The sequence below is a fragment of the Malurus melanocephalus genome, unplaced genomic scaffold, assembly GCF_030028575.1.
Source record: "Malurus melanocephalus ecotype Western Australia unplaced genomic scaffold, MMel_1.1 scaffold_42, whole genome shotgun sequence".
NCBI classification, from domain to species: domain Eukaryota; kingdom Metazoa; phylum Chordata; class Aves; order Passeriformes; family Maluridae; genus Malurus; species Malurus melanocephalus.
Window position 1 is genome coordinate 389,860 of NW_026623274.1, and position 14,552 is coordinate 404,411.

General features: G+C 37.1%; 1 protein-coding gene across 4 annotated transcripts in view; it reads right to left on the reverse strand.

Moving 5' to 3' along the window:
• EPB41L5 (erythrocyte membrane protein band 4.1 like 5) overlaps positions 1–14,552 on the reverse strand; it is a 52,015-nt gene that overhangs the window by 18,406 nt on the left and 19,057 nt on the right. For all 4 annotated transcript variants that reach the window (XM_057364757.1, XM_057364756.1, XM_057364758.1 and 1 more), the window contains exons 6-16: positions 13,336–13,380; positions 12,982–13,034; positions 10,280–10,400; positions 9,794–9,881; positions 9,110–9,198; positions 8,877–8,946; positions 8,000–8,169; positions 7,426–7,532; positions 6,634–6,661; positions 4,321–4,363; positions 3,908–4,023 (exon numbers count right to left, since the gene is read on the reverse strand). In XM_057364757.1, the coding sequence (XP_057220740.1) occupies positions 3,908–4,023; positions 4,321–4,363; positions 6,634–6,661; positions 7,426–7,532; positions 8,000–8,169; positions 8,877–8,946; positions 9,110–9,198; positions 9,794–9,881; positions 10,280–10,400; positions 12,982–13,034; positions 13,336–13,380 (930 nt within the window). The remainder of the gene's footprint in view (positions 1–3,907; positions 4,024–4,320; positions 4,364–6,633; positions 6,662–7,425; positions 7,533–7,999; positions 8,170–8,876; positions 8,947–9,109; positions 9,199–9,793; positions 9,882–10,279; positions 10,401–12,981; positions 13,035–13,335; positions 13,381–14,552) is intronic.

Genomic DNA, 14,552 nt, shown 5'->3' on the forward strand with positions numbered 1-14,552 from the left:
CACATTTTTGCACAAGTCTGAAATGACACGTTAAGCGCTCCCATGTATACATTACGTTTGGGAATTGTAAGCAAAGCCTTTCATATTTCAAAACACTTCATGGAACTAAGCAAGAACCATGTGCATTTTACAGATGGGAGAAAATAATGTGGAGGAACAGACCTCTGATGTRTACAGCATACTTTATTTGCAGAAAACGAGTTTAAGTGGCAGCTCTAMATGTACACCTGAAGCAAGTATCTCTAAGCCATGCCAGTTTTCAAAGTGATTGGAAAGAGCAGATTTTAAWGCAAATTTTAAAAAAAKGACAAGAAAATAGAARCTCAGAAAAAATGAACATTACTGTACAGGAACAAATAGTAGAGCAGAMAAATCATCCACAATTTAGGTGACTAAGTGACTAGTACGACTGAAAAAGTTGCCTGCAGCTGTAACTTGCATTAACGTAAAAATTTAGTTGGAAAAGGACTCTTTTACAAAAGGYCACAACACAAACTAAGACCTCACTTTCTAATTTTGCATATGAAGGCATAATGGTATGTAAACTTCAAATTTAGAATTYCTAAAATCAAACCCACAGGAATGCCATGCACAGTTATGGCCAGTCTTTACCACAGTTGGAATAAAGTCCTCCGAAAGCTAGAAATAGGAGCAAGGGAGAACACTCATAACTTTAAGCAGTATTTTGAAAAATACTATGCAGGAGTCCCTAGCTAGGAAACTGGAAGGCTTTAAGCACAAGCATCTCCAAACCAGCAGGGATAAGCAATTAACTGAAACAGSCAAATTTTAAAATACTTTCAAAATGGACAATGATCTGTTAAGTGCTGTCTTTGTAGCACTACGATCCTTCACCGGTATGTTTTAGGAGAGGCTGATACAAGGCACAGTCACGTATCAAAAAAGTGCTTGGAAAAAAGCAGTTCATAAAGTACTGAAGTAAGGAACTTCCTAAAATAAAGGTATTCCTTTAGTGTAATGTAAAAGGTTCGACTTAATGAGCCAAATCTAAACAAAGTGGAAGGATTGTTGCTGTTCACATAGAGGGGTCAGATGGCCTTCAGCTCAAATTCCATCTTCTCATGTTCCAGAACAGCCTAACAGACAGCTGAGTTAGAAGATCACACGTGTTAAGGCAGGGAAGCAGAAAAGCATGCAGGATTCACAACAGCAGTAAATGATTAACATTCAGGGATAGTCTTCCTTAGAAAAGAGACAGGATTTATACAAAGGTCACCCATGTGTAAATTCAGAATTTTGGTTTTTGAGGAAGTGACCCATGAATACTGAGGGCTCCAATYCCCAACAGTTTGCTCCTTTATTTTACCATTTCTCTCATGTGTTTAAGGGGAAGGTACATCCACTAGCACAAAAAAAAAAAATTCGCTGCTTATCCCACAGTAAGGAAGCATTAAATTTTTGTCTCCTGTCCTATCTTAGCACAAAGAGAGCTTCTTGGGGAAAGGCTAAATTTAGAAAGACACCTATCATGTTTTAGGTTTTCCAAACTCACAGCTAATAATCCAGACCATTTTCAGATCCTGAGGACCAGTACAGCKTTCCTGTACTGATAATTTTACAGGAACGAAGCAAAGTTTAAAAAAAMAAAACAAAMCAAAACASAGAAATACTAAAATCCTTCCTTATCTGGCAAAGTACTTTCTACAATCTGGCRCAATTGCTGTTGGCAGCTGCAGCATTAACATTTTAAATTAAAGGAAACATTGACATTAGGAAGGGATCTAAGCTGCAAGGTAGCCAATACAGGCATCTGCCAAGCAGAGTGCAGAAACCCAGGAGGTCGGGACCTTACTTCTAAACCCCTTCAATCCAACTATCTACAAAACCCACAGTCCAAAAGATTTGGTGTTCTCAACAACATTTGGCAAACTCTCTCTAAAAGAAGACTATTTTTCTGACAGAAAGCAAAGATAATTCATGCAGAAACAGGCCAATTAAAGACAGTAGCAGTTGAAAGGAGATCTTGTTAGCAGGACCCAGACACCCCTTGCAGGCACAATAGCCAAGTAACAGGCCCCAGCAATAAATATGTATGTTCTGGCAATTACATTAACCTAACTSCACTTCCCATCTAGGAAACCAGAATGTAACTCAATTTCTGACTCAACTCCAAACTGTTGTCTTTTTCTACAGCTGGATTTGCACTTTATTACAGGCAGTACTGCGTTCAGTGAACACACTAAAACCTCTGTAACAGGCAGTAACTGCTTCCAGTAAACACTGGAACCAAAACCAGAAGAAAACTACTTTCAGTAACAATGTCTCAAAGAAACGTAACACAGACACAGTAGAAGCAATGCATTCTCGATTAAAATGCATCAGTTGCCAAGAAGCTTGTTTTCTTTAGGACACACTGTTTTGGGTTACATGCAGGTATATTTTGCATTCACTCCCACTCTTCTATCCAAATGCGACATCCTGCAGCAGCTGGAGTGTAAGCTGAGACTCCCTGACAATGTTAAGACAGACAGGCTCAAGTTCTCAATCCTAGAAACAGGCATACCAAACCCAAACCTGAAACACAGTGGCTATAGAGCCTCTCTGCTTCAGAACCAAASCAGCAGGATTCCAGGAAGCAACAACAGCCTTGCAAACAGTAGCAGCAACATTAGCACAAATCAGATACCCAAGAAGAGCYGCCTGGAGCAAAAGTTAAACATTTCCGCCAAAGGAAACAGGAATCTAGCATTCATCTTGCAATTCGGCCAAAAGAATAAAAATAAAACCATATTAAGAATGCTGAAGAATAAAGAARCCACCACCTTTCACCCACCACCATGGAAGGAATCGAGCGATCAACAGGATCCCACCACAGACAAGCACAGATTTCAGATACTAGATAAATCAAGGGCAAAAGAAAGAAAAACAGCATTGATCATATGTTCTGATTGAAATGTCAATAAAATGCAACTCAAAGCAGAATTATCATTCCTCTTATCATTCAAAATTGATAGTATTAGAAGTCTTCAAATGAATACAATTTACAAAATTAAAGTATATTTGTCAAGGCACTGTAAGAAATAGGTATCAATCATCTTCTTGTAAGAGATACTGAAGCAAAGCAGGCTCATATGCCTGACAACAGGAGAAAGACCCTTTCCACTGAGGGCTGAAACTGCTTAGGATAAGAGCTTTTGTGTCACTCCATTCCACCATTGCTGCTCCTGATGAGTCTGGCAGCAGCCAGAATTTCCCTTCTTCGRTAAGCCATAGGCACGAGAAGCTAAAGAAGTTAAGATGGCATGTGCATAACCACCGGGTTGACATATGTCAGTTTTGGTTTGAAAATAGCTTTGCAATACAGAATTAGTTTAAGAAAAGATAAATGACATGTGCATTTATCTATCTTCAAACAAAAATCTCTTCACGTCGAGATTCATCTAATCCATAAAACAAATACTCTGGTTACATGAAATCAAAGCTCTTATCTTCAGCTTGTGGCATTTTCCTCAAGCTCCCGTTTCACCCAAGCTCATGMGAAAAGTCAGCTTGCCTATTTCAGAAGGCTGAAAAGACAATTCACAAGCATACCAGTTTACAAGGTTCTGTATTATCCAAAGGCCCCATGATACCAAGCAAAGGGTTTTAAGGAATATTATGGCAAATGAGAAGGACCCAGCTCTCTCCAAGACTTGAAAATGCTACTCCTGACTTARTTACTTTAGCCCCTGAAGAAATTTTCTTTTGGTTGGCAGTGACTAAGACTGTTGTCCTCACCTCTCTAGAAACAGTTCATAGGAAGAAACCAGCTGCATCATCCCAAACTTGATTGTCAACTTACAKTACAGAAACAAGGATGGCAGCTTATTTAAGCAAAGATAAAGAAAAAGCTACTTGAATCATGCATAAGCAAGCAAAATTCTTTTYCCAGCAAAGCTGAACATACCACTTCTTATCTTGCTGGCTGGCTCCTGGGCTCCTTGGGAGGTTTTCTATTTCCACTAAGACYGGTGCAGAGGGAACTGCTGTTAGAACAGGTAGGTTTGGCTTTGCGTTCCAGCTCTTTGGAGACAGAATATAAACAAGTTAYTACACACACATTAATGAAGTGATGACACTTTAAAGAGAACAAAACATATCAACATTTCTGCAGCACAAAACCAAAGCAAGGCCATTTTCCTCCCTTACTTCCATTGCACTGGATACCTATGCCCAGCTTTTTCCAGTAGTGTACACAGTTAGTAGTTAACAGCAACTTCGAATTGGTCAAATCACTACATTTCAGGATCAAATAACAAAATCCTCAAATCTGTTGAGACACATGAAAACTGCCTTTAKAAAGAATGAAAGAGCCCTTACTTGTGATCCATTAGTTTGGCTGATAAGAGCATTGTTTGCAGCACTGAAAGAGAAAAAGATTTTAGAACTGAATCAGATCTACAAACTGCTTTTGCAGGCTGGTAGAACTGTAAGGACTTTCAGAAAAAAACAGTCTAAGGTATTTCCAAAGTACTAATCTCTTCTCAAAAAAGCCTTGAAAACCTCTGCTTTAGGTCAGTTTCTCATTCTAGGTAACTAAGGGTATCAAGTTATCTTTTCTTAGTTCAAGCTGCAGTTCATCTATATGTCATCTGTTTTTAACTCTTTCTTTCCTAAATCAGTTTGGTTTAAATAGTCTTCCTAATTCAGCAGTAAGATGTGGCACTTCTATAGCAAAAATTATCTAGTTTTAGTTAGAACACCCAGTAAAATGTGACATTTTTAAAAGCTCACCTACATGTCGTAGGTACTATGCTTGCTCCGTAACTAGAACCTTCCTGATTTGAAGTTTCACAGCACAAAATTTTATCTGAAAAATTAATGAGTTTCTTCTGCATACAACCTCTAACGGACTTAAAAGAAGCTATTAAAATTTACATGCACAGCAACTCAACATTGCATTAATAATAATTTTGTATTATTAAATATTTACTATGTTTGATAAATTAAGTAAGACTCATATCCCTAYTCTTGATGATTGCTGAACCTGCAAGAGACATTTCACATTTCTGAGAGACTTAAAAGCAATAATTATGCATTATAGATCCCATGCAAAGCAGACTTTTCCCCAAGACTTCTAATCTTTTTTAAAAAGGTTCCAATCTCCTACGACCCATKAATTTTCTGATTTATGGTCTGGACAACAGCTACCCAAACCTGGCAAGCTGACAAATCAAACAGATTTCAGTATTTACTTCAGTGACTCTTTAGAATTATTTTATTTAAAACACCATAATGTCAACACWGAACAAGCTGTTCCTTGCCTTTTTCCCCCTTTATCCCTTCTCTATTGAGAAAATGTGGAGGCTACCCCAGAATTAACAGAAATATTCAGGAATGCCTTCTGAGTAGCACATTCCCCTGTGCTGGGTTAACACAAAAGAATGGAACAACATACATCTTTCATGATGCATTTCAATTAGCAACACTGGAGTGTAGAGTTTCAGAAATGGCATAGCTTGCTGTGGAGACACAACAGTGCCACACCTAAGTGCAGATCAGGAGACTGCAGTCTTATCAGGAGGAGAAACTGCACATGAAGTTTCTCTTCCCACTCCCAGAATGACCTAAGCAGCCTGAAACTCGGAGAAGGGCACGACAACACAGCATAACAAGAGCACTAATTAATCAGTCACATTTTGCATGCAGAGGATATTAATGACATTCAGTTTTGAAGAGTACTTTCCCGTTGTATAAAAAGAAAAAACAATACAGGAAGTCACAGAAAGTCACAAGAGTCTTGTCCCCCCATTTCCTAGGCTTCTCCCCCTCTCATGCAAGAATCAGTCCTGCTACTACACACAGATAATGTAGAGCTGTATTAAGCCTGTTGTTTTGAAATGTTGTTCTGGCATTCCTTACCCACCTCACCATGGTGCCCAATATCTATGAATATCTACTTAAAAAAATTAATTTGGTTGCAGCTGATCACTGCAGTGTTCACAAGTTATTAGGGCAAAGGACAGAAAGTAGAACTCAGTGACCTAAGTTTCTTCACTACCAGGTAGTCCTTTTAACCTGGTTTCCTCTCTTCCCTTAAGGAAGGGTATGAAAATTATATGGTTCACCTACATATGAGTAATTTACATTGCAACAGCAAGTATGAACCTATACATCCAGGAAGACTTTTGSTATAGAAATAAAGAACCAAAAGGCTTCCCTTTCAATGTCGATCATGAATAAAAACAAGTGCAAGTATAATACAGAATATAAAATCATCAACTTACTTCAAATATATTCATTTTGCTGTCTTTTCCCTGTCTTTGACCATCACTTGATGATGTCTTTCAGTCACATATAGCCAGAGCAGGCAGATTTCAGAAAGAAAACCTCCTCACACACTTTTACCTGATCTCTTTACATGGCAGCACATGAATTACAGTTCATATGCACCAAGAATCATAGCTAKTAATAAACACACTTCTCTGCTAGCTAGTAAGCAATTCTGGCAAAATTGTCTATGTGACAGTAACACAGGAGCTTCCTTTGAACACTAACTTTTATGTAAAGTAAACAAACACAATACCCATGGCAAAACCACAACTAAGAGGCCAACACTCTATATACTCCTTCTGCAGACACATGCTCAAGCATAGGTGGCAAACATCAAAGACAGAAATTCAAATATCTTACTTTGTTTCTTCCAGTTTAGCTGTGTATGCTGAAAAAATAGAAAGCATYAATTAAAATTTAATTTATAATTAGGTTATCAATTAATTACAGRATTAATAAAAATAACCTAACAGTGCCTATAAATAGGTAACCAAGAGAACAAAAGTTGAAGCAAAAGAGCAATAGTTGCACACATCTCATGTATAATGTGTGAAAAACAAAACCTAAATTGTAAAAAAAAAATAAAAAATCTGAAAAAAAAAAAAAAAAAAACATCTCATGTATAATGTGTGAAAAACAAAACCTAAATTGTAAAAAAAAAATAAAAAATCTGAAAAGTGAACCAAAGTCAGATTTAAGCAAGTATCTGAAGGCAGACATGACTGTCATACCTGAGCTATGCAAGAGYGAGAGTCAGAAACAAGGTACCACATGCTGTCATATTGTGAAAACAAAATACAACTCCTAACAACAATGAAAAAAATATCAAAGACTAAATTTCTTAACTCAATTCATCAATTTCAAATACTATCATTAATATATCACTGTTTACTGGGCCCAAGATTTCCATCTTCATACCAAGACCTACTATGCAATTTTCATAGGCGTTTCACCTGCTAAGCAAGCTGGTTTGGACAGAAGCTTTTACTGATAAATACATGAGGTCTCCTAATAAGCAAAAAAAACCCCTAATTTTGAAAATTCAAGAGAAGGGCAAACAACTACAGGAGAATTCCTGCCCAGAATTTTTAAAGAAGATGATTACCTGATTCTCACATTGGATTACATTTCTCAGAATGGAAGTTCTTTTACCTTTCATTTGCAGTGTTCGTCTTGAGTATCTTTTGCTGGGCCTTCTTTCAAAGGATGCAGATCTCCTGGCTTTGTTGGTCTTTGTGGTTTGATACTCTGTTTTCCCACTAAAAACACCATGTAAAAGTACAAAGTAGTAAAATAAATCATTTATTTTTAATGACGGAATAGAGACACTGCTCATCAATACATCATATTTATATTTTCAATTCACAGCTTACTATCTTATCCCAGTTCTAATGAAAGATCCCAAACTTCACACCTCAAAAAGCCTTTCACAAAAGAGGGGAAGAGTTTTAGAAACATTCTCTTCTTCACCTCATTTCCCCAAGACACATGGCAGAAGCAATGACTCTTTAAACATTAAGTTGCTGATAAAAGCATGCTTGCACTTTGCATATTTCTGTGGTCCCAGTGCATGAGATTTTGGAGAAGCCAAAAATTCTAGAAGAGAATGAAGCTTAAGCAATACTGCCAAAAGTCACAGAGTAAGATGATAACAGGACTAAAACCCAGCATCCAGGAAACACAAGGAATGACAGAAGAGAAGTGCTAAATGACAGATGACACTGACCTGTATCGGAACCGAGATCCCAAGCGAATGAAGCCAGATCGACTGGAGCTTTTCTGGACAGGCCCTCGGAGCCGGAAGAAGGCATGGTGTTCCACTGCACATTTCCACAAGTGTTTGCAGGCTTTGGGATGATCCAGTCTAAAGACAAAAGTGTGCTCCTGCTCCTTCCCCTTAAAGCACACAAAGCATACTGACAACTTAGAAAGGGCTCGAATAAAAAGCTAAAATTCCATGCAAGCCAAATAAAATCTATTTTTTACGATTCCTAATATGTATACTAAAAAAAAWATTAGGCAGAAAAATCAACCTTTTCAGAAGCTGTAACAACTGCTACATTGTCCAAAGTTGGAAAAGGCTGGAGTCCATATATTTAACAAGTCAAACCTCTGAATAATTACAAATGAAATTAAAGACACCATTACAACAGGAATGTACTTGTTGATGAGRCTAACAGGTTTCACCTCCAAATCTAATCTCCTCAAATTACCAATGCTCATTTTTTAATTGTCTCAGTGTATGTAATTTCTTCCCCATAGGAATAATTCTGAAACCTGCTTAAGTAATTTATTCTACTAAATGTGGTATGCGGTTTTTCCTAAATTTTCTTGCACAATGCACCCTGTTGATCCAAAGGATCTGCTCTAGCTTCACCAAGTAGTCTCTTTTAAAAAAAAAAAAAAAAAAAAAAAAGGTGACGAAAAAGTTTATGTTTTACTTAGGTTCCTTCATTTCCCTCTGCCCCCTCAAGCCAAAATCAAAAATCTTTCAGGCATCCCCATTAATTTTTAAAACTTGAATATAAAGAAAGAGATCAGGAGTATGTAAACTAGTACTGTATAATCAAGACTAAGATTTAACTAAACAGATATTTATCTACCTGTTCATCRTCTTCAACAACAACCAGAGTGAGTTTGTTCTTCTTGAAGTCAAGCCTTGTTATCTTTGGCCTGTCAGATGAGCAGAAAGTGTGGGTTACATCTAACTTTCACTAACTTACTGCAAAAGTACCTCATATTCATGGTGTTGTCATAATCCAAACAAACTTTTTTCTATCAGAAAAGAAACAAAAGAACCAAAACCCAAAATAGATTTTAATGTAAGAGAGCTTACCAGAAAAACAAACCAATCTTTGTGTCTCCTTCAAAGACAAGAACTCCTGTAGGTGTTAGTCCCAGGCTGTAATCATTGCCATCTCTTGCCTAATTGCCACAAAATAAAAATTATGCTCATTTTGGCATTTAACCCTCTCCATTTACTGCCATGATTCATGTAGTTTGTTTGCCCAGTGTTAAAATTATGCACATATCCGCTTATCTTATACAACAAAACTCTTGTGTTTATGAAATGGATTTTTCTTGTTTGCTGATGTTTCAAATAAAGCTGACTAAAGAGAAAAATCAAATTTCTTGATTTGTTTGTGTAATAGACATCCTTATGCATTTGCTGCACTTGCTTCTCCACAGGAGATCTATGTTTATTTGTAGTGCTTCAGCTGGACCCCAGGAAATTTTAATTACTATGATTTTTCACAAAACTCTYACGTCTAAATACAAACTGTAGTACATATTTCCATATCAATCACACATTTAACACATATGCTTGGACTCAAGTTATACCTTCCAGAAATATATACCAAAGAGTGGAATGTTGACACAAAACCAGATCACGTATTACAYAGATTGCATGAGAACAATATTCCTTTTCTTTCCCCCCTCAAAGCAGAACYAATGTTCAAATGTAGCACAAAACTAACATTATCATTTCCAAACCTCACCACAYTGTGGGCAAACATACCTTGACTATGTGCATGTCTACACCATACATTTCCAGCCACTTAGCTTTGTTTAAGTAGTTTGTTTCAGCCTGTGCTGGTGTTTGTCCCCTGAAATAAGATTTTTGCTGTTAGGTAGGTGCCTGAAAAAGCACAGAAAGGAAAAACTTGTATATGAGGAAAGAGAAAAAGTTTGTGCCAGTTCTAAACACTGGTGACAATTGTTCATTTTAATTAACATCAAGGTCACTTTTTGAAGTTTTAATCGGAAAATACTGCTACAAAAAATATTGTGTTTTAAGATTTTGTACCTCATCATTTTACTAAGACCTTTGAAAAGCTTCATTTTTTTCACATTATATCCTCTTACAAAATACGATAGAACCATATTAAAATTCTCCTTCTGAACAAGACCACAGAAGAAGTGTCAGCAGTATCTTTTAAATACATTTTCTTGACAGAAAAATCAGTGCAAACAGCTGGGTRGCATTCACTGGAAGATCTATTACCTGCATTCCTTCCACTTCTCAAAAACAGCTAATTCCATCTCTTCAGTCTGAGTGGGAACAAACCTGAACTCAGACACCAGCTCAGGGACATGTTCAGCAGGATCATAGTCTCCAAGTTCAGCTACAAAAGAACAACAYTTTTAAGCACTGTTCCCAATAAATACAGTAGATATTTTTGCATACAATGGATCTTTTGCAAAATTGYTAGTTAGTCTAAAGTACTAAATTTATTTTTGCATTTATTCCTCTTCTCCAGTTCTCCCTGTTTCTGAAGTGTCATCTTTTTTGACAGGSAAATTATGGACACTGAACAAGTGGTTGCATTGTCTACACGAAAGCTTTGTACTAATGCTTACAAAGAATTATTGACATATTCTTTAACAAGCTTCCTCTAAAGGGAATTTATCACCATCATTGAAACTCACCTTTTTTCTTTCTTGCAGAAAGTTTTAAACATTTTTATCACTGAAATATCGACTGACTAAAGTTACAATGGAATTTTGTCTTAAAGAATTAAAACAATATCTCTTGAGAGATAACAAAACCAGTTCTGACACTTTTCATGAAACTATTTWTCCATTCTACAGATCAGTTTCTGGTTTTATGATTCTATAGGGCCCCATCCTACTAAAAWTAACTGTGTCATGGCACAATGATGCAGCTGTTATTTATTGCTCTCCTTTATCTAAATACATAATAAATACCCTCCTGGGCTGGTCAAATGGTTGAATGGCTGAACAAGTCCACTGCTGCATGTTCAGAGGGGCAGTAAGAGATGCTATTTAGAAAGCATACTAGAACATACGAGTCAAGGAGTGTGCCACATTAAAAGCACAACCTCCACCTTCCACAGATGCTAACAAGACCAATTTTAAAGACAGAGAAACCTAAAATGCTGAAACTCACAGAAATCTTTACCAAAACGTCCTGATTTTCAGAGTCACTAAGCACTGGCTCCTCCCACTAATTTAAAGTTGCTTCTTCATGTTCAGCTCATAATCAAAAAATCAGGAATAATTCWGTAACTTGGAAATTGGAAGTCTGATCCAGGCCAATAACTGCTGTCTGAAAAATGAAACTACAGATGTTTGTGTAGAGAAAAATAGAGCTATCTTTGGGAAGACCTGGAGAAGTCAAATGAATGCACACAGCATTCCACAGGTACAGAAATGACACATGATATAAAAACCTGTTTCTTGGATTTCTGAACACTGCAAGCATAATAGCATAATAATAAGTCTTTTCACCCCCCTCCTTTTTTTTTTTTTAAATGCTGACTGAGGAAGTCTGTAGTTCTATAATAATTTACTCCCACTAAAATGCCTGCCTCTGTTGAAAGGAATGCTGTCAAAGCCAGCTTAGGTTCCAGCTGATTTAAATAAAAGTACACAGCTGTCAGACAGTAAGATTAAAGCCCTGTTACAGGCCTCAATGTGGAGAAAGGAAAGAAAAGACCACCACAAAAAAGCAGTGGATATATGGTCTAATTAGATCACTTTGTTCTTCCAAAATCTTATTTACTGAACCTGTATCTTAAGGCTCTGACAATGCTAATATTTTTAACTATGGAATGTATTCTAATTGCTTTCCTTCCACACAAAAGAGMAGATTAAAAAGGCAAGTGTCCTCAAAGTTTAATCCCAACTCTTATATCTACACATGATTTAGGGCCATTAGCATTTCATGCATGAAAAGAAGAACGTATTTTGAAAAATATTTGTAAGGAAACAAATTTCAGTGACTTAGTGCTACCTCATGCAGAGCAAGTACAACAGATTTATAAGATGAATGCTGTGTAGAGAATTTGTGTGGCTCAAACACACAGCACATCTCCAAACTGCCTTTTCATCAGAGATGCCTTTGCATCAGCTTTACAGCAGGCCTTTTTGAGACTCACACTGGGTTGAATAAGGCCATACATCCATATCCTCTGACAAGGACCCAAAAGCCTACTCTAGCATGCATTTCTAAAACTTCAAGCCTCCCCTCCTTCTTTTGTGAGCTCCTCTGCTTCTGAGGAGCCATAGAAAACTTCACATTTGTTAACACTGTACCCTCATCCAAACACTCATAACACTCATCTGGAATCAAAGGTCAAAGACAACTGATTAATAAAATCTCAGATGACTCAAGCGTAGTGCTGCATAACTGAGAAAAAAGGACAGCATGTCACATCTTGTGGCTGAAGAAGGATGCAGTTCAMGTGCAGTTCAAGCAGAAATGCTCAAGTACAAGGATGAAACATGGGGCACTAAGATGTTCCTATAAATAAGATGAACTCAAAAGCTGTTATTTTATACATAGGACTTTTCAACTGAGTGCAATTGATTTGAACAACAAAGAAAACACTCTGCAGAAACTATACAATGAAAAAGAAGTGAGCTAGGGTTACTACATCAAAGCAATTCAGGAAGGTTTCAGACCTCATATCTTGTGTGAAAGTGGACAGATTTGCACATAAGCACCTGAGAAAATAACGTCAGGGCAAAGCTGTTTATGTTTAGAACCTCCTCACTCTGTTTCCTGAGGAACAGAGTAATTTTCTGTACAATCAAAAAGATCTGCATTTCACACWAGATCACTAATGTTTGGGCAGAGTCTGTTTTATGGACATAACAAGGACAGACTTTTTAGAACAGTTAACAAGAGTCTACACAAAGCTGTTTGTGCARCTTCACCCTTCCCTTCTCGCACCTACTCACCTTGCATGTTATAAGCTGCCAGCTGGACRGCAGTGTCAAAAGGACATTCCAACCTGCCAAAACAGAAATGCACTGTAAAAACCTGAACTGACACCATTAGCAGGCAACTTACATAACTGACAGTAAGAAACTGCAAATGTTTGGGATAAGAAAATGAAAAAGCATGAGTAGATTTTCAGAAAATTAAGCACTACATTTTTTAAGCACTCCTCTGCTGATATTCATGCATAGAAAAGTAGTATTTTAGAGAAAAAAAACCACATTACATTACTAAGCAAAACTTAATAATTATAAAAATATTTACGTAATAAACRCTATACTAAATACACTGTAATTGTTTAAAAGGCTGCTTACTTTCCACTAAGAATATCCAGTTTCAGCTGCAGAACAAATAAATACCTGTAGGATTAAATAAGAATAAGTCAGTGACTAATAGTGCTAATGTGTCACTCAGTCAACAGGAGTAAGTTAGAGCTTGACAAATAAAAATGTTTTCTACTCTTCACATTGGTTTTCAAGATGAAAAAAACTGCACTGTGAGCTTTCAAGGCTTTATCAGTTGGGTTTGTGTGTTTTGCATAAATGAAGCAAACCCAAAAATACAAATTGCCAAAAGGTGAACTACAGTGTTGCATGGAAAAATAAACAGGATACCCAAGTAAATTTCTTTTTTCTCTTGTGATCCTACTTGAGCAAAGAACAATTCACATCTTGCACATTTCCTTCATTATTTATACACATACCAATCTCATAAAAGAATCATTACTTTAAAGTCTTGACAGGAAAAAAAAAAAAAGTTTCTACTATGGATTGCTTAGTTAAAATCCAACCCAGAAAGCTGACTGCAAACTCACAAAAAACAAACAGTAGACTGGAGTCTTTTCAACTTGTTTCCTCTTCAGAGCCAGATTACTTTCACTGCCTTGCATAATCTCTACTCTTCTTGCTTAAAAATTGGGCAGATATTAAATACAAATCCGTTTGGTGTGCAACACCTATTCTTCCGATCCAATATTCCTGAGGAGCAGGCCCCTTGCTCCATTAGGTACACAGCCTTCCTTTAACAAGAGAAGTTGTGTCATCAAGTATAAAATACTGGCATCTATCATGGCACCAGTCTGAATTGTGGCACAGATGCCCAGAAAGCTTACACTCAACTTCTGCTTCAACACGTGCCTGTGTCTCCTCATACTTTCATACACAGACACAAAACAGTCRCAGGTGTTTTTCCTACAGGTTCCATAGAAATCCACACAAGTACTTYGCCAAACCATTTTTTATCCAAAGCCTTTTGAACATTAGCCTCTACATGGGGAATAAATTTGGTTGGTAGTGATCCCAGATATGAAAATGAACACAGGCCTTCAGTGTATAGTGTGTGTGACCAGTCTGTGCTTATCAGCCACGTAACACTTCCTAACGATTCAAGCATCTCCCATGCTGTGTTACGAGACCACTGGCTGAGAACATGAGCAAGCTGCACTTGTGGAAGCTGAAAAGTAGCTCCAGCTGAGGGTCCTGCTGTTTAAAGGTGGAACCCTTAGAAAGCCCCTGACAGTGACATCTATAAC